At 45.2% G+C, this 10,487-nt stretch overlaps 1 protein-coding gene across 1 annotated transcript; it reads right to left on the reverse strand.

The window, feature by feature from the left end:
• Nucleotides 1-425: 425 nt before the first annotated feature.
• Nucleotides 426-2,923, reverse strand: LOC135892591 (interferon-inducible GTPase 5-like). Its single transcript, XM_065420389.1, has 2 exons — nt 2,495-2,923; nt 426-1,350 (listed from the first exon to the last, which is right to left on the reverse strand). The coding sequence occupies exons 1-2, from the start codon at nt 2,851-2,853 to the stop codon at nt 426-428; spliced, it is 1,284 nt and encodes a 427-aa protein (XP_065276461.1). The 5' UTR covers nt 2,854-2,923.
• Nucleotides 2,924-10,487: the final 7,564 nt, after the last annotated feature.

Below are 10,487 nucleotides of genomic sequence, written 5' to 3' on the forward strand. Positions count from 1 at the left end.
CTTTTATGTCACCTGTTGTAAAACTAGGCAAATGTATAGATGAGCTGATGTACCCCTGACAGAGCTCTGCGTACCCTCAAGGGAACATGTACCACTGGTTGAGAATCACTGATCTATGATGTCCCACAATGGCCTGTTTGGATCAATAAGCCTTCCTGATGGGCAGGAGATAACCCCTCCCGGGGCAAACCAGTATTTCACACCTGATGAGGTTTCTTTCCTGACTGGGTTTACAGTTTCAGAGCAAACATTTTTACAGAGCCCTCAAATATTACCTTATATATAGCAGGGGATACAGACATTAAAAGCGAGATTCATGCAGGCAGGAACTCACTAGTATTTCCTAACGTCTTAGCACATTTTTGCAAGCTTAACATCTATATTAGCAATCCTCACACACAGACTGGTTTCCAGCTATGAATTTGTCAGGGCTGAGGCCTAGAGTCTTGGCATGAGCTGGCACCTGGTCTGCCAGTGTCACACATGCCTCCAGCTGAGATTGGATTGGTTGGGTTTTTTCCATGCATTACAGGCAAATTGATTTCTTGGTGATGTTGTTTTGACTTTTTCTCTTCTCCCTCCAAAGCCTTTGCCAGGACTCTTTGGGTATCTTCAGCAAGGTCGCTTATAAAGTTATCCAGCATAAACACTGTTGTGCCAAAAGAAACCTGTGCAGAAAACAGTGACCCGACCACTGGCATACTCCAGGCAAAGTAAGTCAGATACATCACTCCTTCACCTGCACACTTCTCCAGCAGCTTCAGTACAAGGTCAGTTGTTATTTCTGTGGCCAGTGGAGACCTTATCATGGCCTTCAGATCTTCCTCCCGCTTCCCAACCTGCTCAGCGAGTGCAGAGAGGGAGTCAGAATTCAGGCCAAAATCCTTGCAGTAATTTCTCATGCAATCCACCAAGACAGCTGTGTCGGCAACAAGAGAAAGACCCGGAAGAGGAATAGCACGAGGACCGCCTGAAAAGGTAGCTGATTTCCATGTGGTCTTCTGCATGTCTGTTTTCTTCTCTTGCAGGGTCCTGCATGAGGTATCCAGCAGGTTTTGCAACATAGCATGGCGGAGTTCTTTATCCAGAGTTTCCTTCAGGAGGGGAAAATCATGCTTGTCAGATTCCCAGCTGGAGAGGAGAAAAACCTGAGGGTCATTCACTCCTGCTCTTTGTAGATGGGCTTGGCAGTCCTCTCTGATCTGCTGCAGGGTTCTCGCCTCACTATAGTTTATTTTTCTCTTTTCAGCCCCCAAGTCTTGGTCCACTTTGGAGCGCACAAAATAAAACTTCTTCGCGTTCTCCTGGATCTTCTGTGCCAGGTTGGCATGGATATCTTTGAAGCGTGTGTGACGGGTTGGATCACAGAAACCCCCTTGGGAGCTGCCACCCGAAGTGCCAAGACTACCCCTGCTTCTGTTTTCCCTGCCAGCTCAGGACTCCAGCACCCCGTCTTGCTGAGCGAGACACTCCAGTCTGGCTCCAACACAGACCAAGGGTCTGAATTACTTGTCCCAAAGCTGCAAGTTTACCTAAAAACAGCTCACAGGAGTGTGCTTGTCTTTAGCACTCAGATGCCCAACTCCCAATGGGGTCTAAACCCAGATAAATCCGTTTTACCCTGCATAAAGCTTATGCAGGGCAAACTCATAAATTGTTCGCCCTCTATAACACTGATAGAGAGATATGCACAGTTGTTTGCTCCCCCAGGTATTAATACATACTCTGAGTAAATTACTAAATAAAAAGTGATTTTATTAAATACAGACAGTAGGATTTAAGTGGTTCAAAGTAGTAACAGACAGAACAAAGTAAGTCACAAGCAAAATAAAATAAAATGCGCAAATCTATGCCTAATCAAACTAAATACAGATAATCTCACCCTCAGAGATGCTTCAGTAAGTTTTTCTCAGACTGGACACCTTCCAGGCCTGGGCACAATTCTTTCCCCTGGTACAGCTCTTGTTCCAGCTTAGGTGTTATCTAGGGGATTCTCCATGATGGCTCCTCTCTCCTCTCTGTTCTCTTCCACCCCTTTATATATCTTTTGCATAAGGCGGGAACCCTTTGTCCCTCTGGGTTTCCACCCCCTCCCCTCACTGGAAAAGCACCAGGTTAAAGATGGATTCCAGTTCAGGTGACATGATCACATGTCACTGCAAGACTTCATTACTCACTTGCCAGCACACACATATACAGGGAGACTCACAGGTAAACAGCCATCTGCAGACAATGGGAGTCATCAAGATTCCAAACCATCATTAATGGCCCACACTTTACATAATTACAATAGGCCCTCAGAGTTACATTTTATATTTCTAGTTTTAGATACAAGAGTGGTACATTTCTACAAATAGGATGATCACACTCAGTAGATTATGAGCTTTGTAATGATACCTTACAAGAGACCTTTTGCATGAAGCATATCCCAGTTACATTATATTCACTTATATTTTTATAAAACCATATAGACTGCACAACGTCACAGCGTGTAGCAGTGACAATAAGGAAAAAATCATATCCTGACAAGTATGTATCCGTCATCTTGTGTTCAATTGACTGAAAATTTGGCGTTCCAATTCCTGGAAGATCCCATAAGAAAACGTTAGGGTACTCAGGATGTGAATATAGGGTTGGCCACTTTGTTGTTTCCACCATCCCGACCTCAGTGGCGCCTATATCATCATCAGCTAAGCCCAGGAAGGCATTGACAAACGATGACTTTCCAGAGCCCGACTCTCCGACGACGGCAATTTCGAATAATACAGGTGACTTCATCATCCGCTGCGCTATTGAAGCTGCTTCTTTAAGGTTTCCTTCTTGGACATCAGCTTTGAATTCTTCTTCGATCATAGTGGGAGATTTATTCCCAACCACTACTGGATCAATTGCTGGACTTTTACTGTGACTTCCTGTGAGCTGCTCAATCGACCTCTGCTACCAGTCTTTGAAAAGGAGAACAAATATTTCAGTTATTAATTCCATTTAGTTTTAATCACCCCTATGACCCTGCCATTATATCTACCATACGTCCTCAAGACCTAGGGCCAGATCCTGGAGCTATGGCTGTTTTATCCCAGCTGGGAATCTGTTCCCAATCTCCCCAGTGGAGCTACGGCCCATTGACCCCAGCTGGGGATCTGCCCCTTAATTATTTTATTATTAGGACTATTATATTTTGGCCAAGCAAAGTGAGGTCCTACATGCAACTTGGTGGCATTTCTCTGTTTGTTTCTCTGTCCGTTGGACAAGCAGAACAGGGAAATAGACACACTGGGTACGTCTACACTGCAGTAAAACACCCGTGGCTGGCCTGTGTCAGCTGGCTCAGGCTCATGGGGCTTGGGCTGTGGGGCAATAAAATTACAGTGTAGACCTCTGGGCTTGGGCAGGATCCTGGGCTCTGGGCCCCTTGGGGGACACGGGCCAGTTGCTGATATTTTATTGCAGTATAGAGGTACCCACTGAGCCCTTGGCTACTGGTTAGCTGGCCAAGCAGCTTTAATCAACTCTGTAAGGGCAGATCTACACTACAAATTGGCACCGATGCAGCTGCGCCGCTATAGTGCTTCTGGTGAAGATGTTCTCAGCTGACAGGAGAGAGCTCTCCTGTCTGCTTAATAATTCCACCTCTGAGAGAGGTGGCAGCTATGTCGGGGGAGACAATTTCCTTCCGACAGCTCTGTCTACACGGGGGCTTAGATTGGTATAAACCAGGTCGCTCAGGGGATTTTTTCACACCCCTGAGCATCCTTGTTATACCGAAGTAAGTGTGTAGTGGAGACCTAGTGTCTGTAAATCAAAGAACCAGTTGATGGCCCTATTAACACCTCCACAGCTCTCCGCTCTCTCCTTCCCCAGATCTGGAGAAGAGCCCAAAGCTTGTCTCTCTCTCTCTCTCTCTCGGACAGAAATTGGTCCAATAAAAGCTATCCCCGCACCTTCCTTGTTTCTCTAATATCCTGGGACAGGCATGATTACAACTGTACCACAAACAACATTCTCCCAACGGAACGGAACATGTCGACATCTTAATGACAGATCTCACAGACAGAAAGGAAAGAAATGATAATGGGAAGGGGGATGGGGAGCATACAGAGCCCCTGGCTTGGGGTAGGGAGTCTTTCAAATAGAGGGGGATGGGGGGGCACCCAGGGAGCTTGTGGAGAGACAGAAGGTCAGGTATGGCTGGAAGAAGACAAAGTGGGAAGAAATCTACCTTGGACTGAGACTGTAACTTGTTAAGTCTTAGCCGCTAGAAAGTGTATTTATGGACTTTTATTTGCTTGTCATCATTTTGTCTTTAGCCCTTGTACCTGAATTCACTGAGCCTAACAAAAGAGAGGTTTTATGTCTACACTGTGAACCTTACACCACCACAGCCGTGCCACTGTAAGGTACGCAGGGTAGCCGCTCTGTGTCAGCAGGAGAGAGCTCTCCTGCCAACAAAATAAAACCACCCCCAATGAGGGACAGGACCAAGAGCGTCTCCCACCGACAAAGCGCTGTCCATACTGGTGCTTTTCACTAGTAAAACTTTTGATGGTCGGGGGGGTATTTTTTTCACACTCCTGACTGACAAAAGTTTTACCCCTAGAAATTGCAGTGTAGACATAGCCTTAGTAAACTGGTTTTACTTCTCATCTAATCCCCCACAGTGTGGGGTGTGAACTGAAGTGACTGGTAACTCCAGCAAAAGTAATAAACTCGGGCTTCTGTCTCTTTAAAGAACAACAAACCTATTGTGTCTCTGACCATCCCAGGAGAGGGCTGGACACTTCAGGGCGGATGGCTTTGGGGAAATTTGGGACGGGGGAGTGCTGGTCTCACCCTGGAAAAGGTAACCCAGGCTGGTGGGTACCAGAGCGGGTCTGTTGTGTTGCAGGCGGGCTGCTGGGGGCAGAGCGCTGGACCGTGGCTGTCCCTCCCATGCTCAGAGGGCCGCAGGCTTGTCTGCTGGCTTCCGGAGTCTGAGCTGTGTGCCACAGGGGCAAAGCATTTAAAGTTCCCCATGGCTACAGGGAAGGCAGTGACACAACCCATCACTGTTCTGGGTGGAACCCCAAAGCATGACAGCCACCCACTACTTGTATTTTATTGAATGAATGGAGGATTCTGAAACACATGAGGGCAGCATCTAGGACTGTTTCCAGTGTAGACATACCCATAGAAAGACCAGTACAATTGCTAGTGTGGACACAATTATATGGCTAAAAGGTGACTCATACCAATATGGCTTATTCCCATTCCCATACAGGACTAATCTGTCCTGGCACCTGCGTACTGATCTAACTTCATGTACACTAGAGGAGCTGTAGCACCGGTATCTTTAATGCAGTATAACACTCTTGTGTAGAAAAGCCCTCGGATACTGGTCAGATCACAAGAAAAGCAGAGTTTGGTGCAGTCAATGCTTAGATAGGAGAGAGCCAGAAAATATCAGGGTGATGTAGGGAATGGGGCGGGGTGGTCAGCGGGCTTGTCTGCATGTGAAAATGAATCTGAAATAAGGTCTGGTCTGACTCTGAAGTCGATTAACTAGTCCTGATTAGCTCAGGTGAGTCCACACATGGAATTGAGCAAGAATAGTTAAGCGGGATTAGTTAATCCAGAATAACTCCCTGTGTAGACAAGACATTACACAAAAGCCCCTTACACTGCTCTGACAGTCCAAAAGAGCCTTAAAATACCCTAGTATTTGATGAGGGGGACTTTTAGCAACCAGCTGGGTGAACAAGCCACTGCCAACTGCCAGTACTGTAATATCAATTATTTTGCTTATTGACAAGAGTGGCTATTTAGCAGGACTTTGCAGGAATTTAGCATAATCAAGGAGAGCCGGGAGGGGGTGTGCAGCAATCACATGGAGTAAACTTGACTCTATGTCCTCTCTTATATGTTGGGGTAAGTGTATGTGAAAAACAGCTAACGGCTTAAAAAGTGCTTGCTTAATGGTTTTTTCTTTGAGAGGATGGTAGATGATAGAATATGGGAAGGATCTGATGAGGAACAGTCAAATGAAAAACAGTCCCATTCAATTGCATCACGTAATGGCAGACAGCTAAAAAGTGACCATTTTTTAAAGTGCTTATATACAAATGATAGAAGTCTAAATAATAAGTGGGTGAACTAGAGTGCCCCATATTAAATAAAAATATTGATATGGTAGGTATAGTAAGAAGATGGCCTGAAACATAAACCCATGTATCAAAGGCCTGGTATGAGGTCTGAGGCCTGGGCTAAAGTAGTGAAAACTTTGCTGATATGGTATAAAGCAAAAGTAAGTTGTAAGCAAGAGGCAGGCCCTGCTTACAGAATTTGGCAAGCATAGGGTTAATATTGTAAAAAACACGTATTCCTGAGAGGTGCTAGGCACAAAACACTCATGCAAGCACATTGCAGAAGGGTGGTACCAAAGCACCACAATGCCAGTGCATTCCCCAAAGATAACAGGAACACGCTGACCCATCTTAAGGACAAGGTCAGGATGACAGCATAATAAATACAAATGTTTTAATGAAACTAACATGTACAAGGCAATGGGTGGCACCCTAATATGTCAGGCGCAATACGCAATTTGTTTGTATCTGTGTATAAAGATGTATCTCAGAGGGAGTGTCTTTGGGCAGCCTAAAAAGCAGTGAAAAGTCTTGCCACTGACAGAGCTTCCCTCCATTGTCTCGGGCATACACGTCTTAGTATCTTTCTAGAGCCTGCGAGGTGCTATTACTGTGCTTCGTCGGCAATAAACATGGCCAGGCGCCTTCGCACCTTAACGGATTTTGTGGGCATTGGGCGGTTTGTTCGGAATCTGCTGTGCCAGCTGTCTGCGCAGAGCTGGAACAGCACACAGAAAAACACACACGCAGCCAAACATCTAATGATAACAGGCATCACAGAAACTTGGTGGAATGAGGATAATCAATGGGACACAGTAATACCAGGGTACAAGATATATCCGAAGGACAGAACTGGTCTTGCTGGTGGGAAGTGGCACTATATGTGAAAGAAAGCGTAGAATCAAATGAAGTAAAAATTGTTAATGAACCAAACTGTACCATAGAATCTCTATGGATAGTAATCCCATGCTTGAATAATAAGAATATAGCAGTAGGGATATATTACTGACCACCTGACCAGGATGGTGATAGTGACTGTGAAATGCTCAGGGAGATTAGAGAGGCTATATAAATAAAAAAAATCAATAATAACGGGGCATTTCAACTATCCCCATATTGACTGGGTACGTCACCTCAGGACGGGATGCAGAGACAAAGTTTCTTGACACCTTAAATGACTGCTTCTTCGAGCAGCTAGTCCTGCAACCCACAAGAGGAGAGGCAATTCTTGATTTATTCCTAGGTGGAGCACAGGACCTGGTCAAAGAGATGAATATAGCTGGACTGCTTGATAATAGTTAAATTTAACATCCCTGTGGCAGGGAAAACACCCCAGCAGCCCAACACCATAGCATTTAATTTCAGAAAGGAAAACTACATAAAAAGGAGGAAGTTAGTTAAACAGAAATTATAAGGTACAGCACCAAAAGTGAAATCTCTGCAAGCTGCATGGAAACTTTTTAAAGATACCTTAATAGAGGCTTAACTTAAATTTATACCCCAAATTAAAAAAACAGAGTAAGAGAACCAAAAAACAGCCACCGTGGCTAAACAACAAAGTAAAAGAAGCACTGAGAGGCAAAAAGGCATCCTTTAAAAAGTGGAAGTTAAATCCTAGTGAGGAAATAGAAAGGAGAATAAACTCTGGCAAGTGAAGTGTAAAATTATAATTAGGAAGGCCAAAAAAGAGTTTGAAGAACAGCTAGCCAAAGACTCCAAAAGTAATAGCAAAAAAAATTTCAAGTACATCAGAAGCAGGAAGCTGCTAAACAACCAGTGGGGCCACTGGACGATCGAGATGCTAAAGGGGCACTCAAGGATGATAAGGCCATTGTGGAGAAACTAAATGAATTCTTTGCATTAGTCTTCACGGCTGAGGATGTGAGGGAGATTCCCAAACCTGAGCCATTCTTTTTAGGTGACAAATCCGAGGAACTGTCCCAGATTGAAGTGTCATTAGAGGAGGTTTTGGAACAAATTGATAAACTAAACAGTAATAAGTCTCCAGGACCTGATGGTATTCACCCAAGAGTTCTGAAGGAACTCAGATATGAAATTGCAGGACTACTAACTGTGGTTTGTAACCTAGCATTTAAATCAGCTTCTGTACCAAATGACTGGAGGATAGCTAATGTGACGTCAATTTTTTAAAAGGGCTCCAGAGGCAATCCTGGCAATTACAAGCTGGTAAGCCGAACTTCAGTACTGGGTTCAGACACATAGATGTTACCTAGCAGCTCTGTGTTCTAGGGGGACCAGGACACAGTACCCAGCCTGTCTGACTCACAAAAGACCCCCCTCCCCCAGCCTCTGCCTGAACCAAATTCTGCATCGGAAGAAAGACTTACAAAAAGCAATGAAAAGGCCCTGGGAGACACACCTAAACCCATGGGATAAGGGTGACATAATTAAGGAAACTCCCCTAGCCTCATTTGCATCTAAAATGGGACAAGGAGGCATCTCCATTAGCATACAGAATGGAGAACAGAGATTCCAAGGCAAGAACCGCATGGAACTCTGGGACCAGAAAACCAGGGAAGCACTGCATGATGGGGGATCTCTGCTCCAGATGTTAATGAACCCACCTGCACACACCCAGCTCAGTAGTTATCAGACCAATTCTAGTAATGAATCCTTTATTGGTATCCAAAATAGTGAAGCTCCATAATTGCACTGTGAGCTCCCTCCAAGGAACACCGCCCCAAACCAGGAATGATCAGTTCCTATTGTCTAGCCTGAACAAAACAACTTTGGTATACTACCTTGTTTACACATAAACAAATCTAGTATTCTCCAATGAACCATTGTTGTTTCTCTACAAAAACCCCTACCCACGCTCAAGTAAGTGTCCTGATGCCTGGATCCAAAATCTGCATCAGTTCCATTGGGACTTCATCTTCTCCTGACTGATCGTGCTGGGGGCTCTGCCTGGCTCCAGGACTCCAGACCCTCAGCTACCACCACCACCTGGGACCCCCGATCGATTCAAACTTCACGGAGTGGTGAGAACCCAGTTCTCTCTCTGTCTCTCTCTCGGTGTACCCTTCTGACCCTGACTTCTGTGATCAGTTATAGTTTTGTAAACGTGACTTTTATAATCATATTTAAGTTAGATTTAATATTATCAGTGCTTTGTTTGTTTGGCTCCCCTACAGTTATTACCTGGCAATAAATAACTTTCAGGATTAAGCTGGTTACTTCTCTCTCTCTCTCTCTCTTTTGCTCCCCCTTGTGGGTGTTTTTTGGTTTCCTCATTCGCTCTGCAGCAACGCTCCTCGTACCTAAGCTGAAAGATCCCTGCAGCGCCCAAAAATCCTGTGGGGTTTGCTCATCAAGTGGGTTACTCCCAGAACAATTGTAATGTGACAGTGGGAATAGGGACGTGCTGAACCTGGGACATACGAGGGTGGCAGCTTGGAGATCCTGCTCGATCCAATCAGCTGAGTCCAGGGACATATAAGGGGTCAGCTTGGGAGTGCTGATTAACCCGGTCCTCTCAGACGCACTCTGTTAGTGTGTGTGTGTGTGTGGGGGGGGGGGGGTGTTCATCTGATTCTGGGGCTGGAAGACCCCAGACCTGGGGAACCGAGGTCCTGAAGGATAGCTCCATTGGGAGGGGACTTGCAGAAGGGAGAAGTAGAGCTCCGTATGAGAACACAAGTGACACAAGCAGCACATTGATAGAATTACAGAACCCCCCACCCCGAAGAGTAACCCTAATAAATGAGAATACCCAAAAGTAACGGGCAAAGCCGGTAACATAGATGAACATGATTTGCTGGGGAAGAGTCAACATGGTTTTTGTAAAGGGAAATCACACCTCACCAATCTACTAGAATTCTTTGAGGGGGTCAACAAGCATGTGGACAAGGGGGATCCAATGGATATAATGTACGTGGACTTTCAGAAAGCCTTTGACAAGGTCCCTCATCAAAGGCTCTAAGCAAAGTAAGCTGCCATGGGATAAGAGGGAAGGTCCTCTCTTGGATCGGTAACCGGTTAAAAGATAGGAAACAAAGGGCAGGAATAAACAATCAGTTTTCAGAGTGGAGAGAGGTAAATAGTGGTGTCCCCCTGGGGTCTGTACTGGAACCAGTGCTGTTCAACATATTCATAAATGATCTAGAAAAAGAGCCATATAGCAGACAGAGGTGTTGCATCTCCCTTGTTTTATTTCCTGATACTGCCTCGCAGACAGTAAAGTTACCAAGAGCTTTGGGTTTAGAGAACCCCTGGTAACAGAACTAGCACTGTAGCAAACAAATTTTGTTACTTTTTATTAGGTGTATTATGTAGTGCCTAGATGCCTCACTCCTGGCCCTGACGGCATTGGGCTAAGTGCTGTACATTATTGCTATTGTATATTGC

The sequence above is a fragment of the Emys orbicularis genome, chromosome 20 (assembly GCF_028017835.1).
Source record: "Emys orbicularis isolate rEmyOrb1 chromosome 20, rEmyOrb1.hap1, whole genome shotgun sequence".
In the NCBI taxonomy this organism is placed as follows: Eukaryota; Metazoa; Chordata; order Testudines; family Emydidae; genus Emys; species Emys orbicularis.

What these genes read in the sequence shown, in the direction of transcription:
- LOC135892591 (XM_065420389.1), bottom strand. Translation starts at nt 2,853, where the DNA reads ATGATCGAAGAAGAATTCAAAGCTGATGTCCAAGAAGGAAACCTTAAA. An exon ending in TTTTTCCTTATTGTCACTGC is followed by an intron (nt 1,351 to 2,494) that starts TACACGCTGTGA and finishes TCCAACCCGTCA; the next exon opens with CACACGCTTCAAAGATATCC.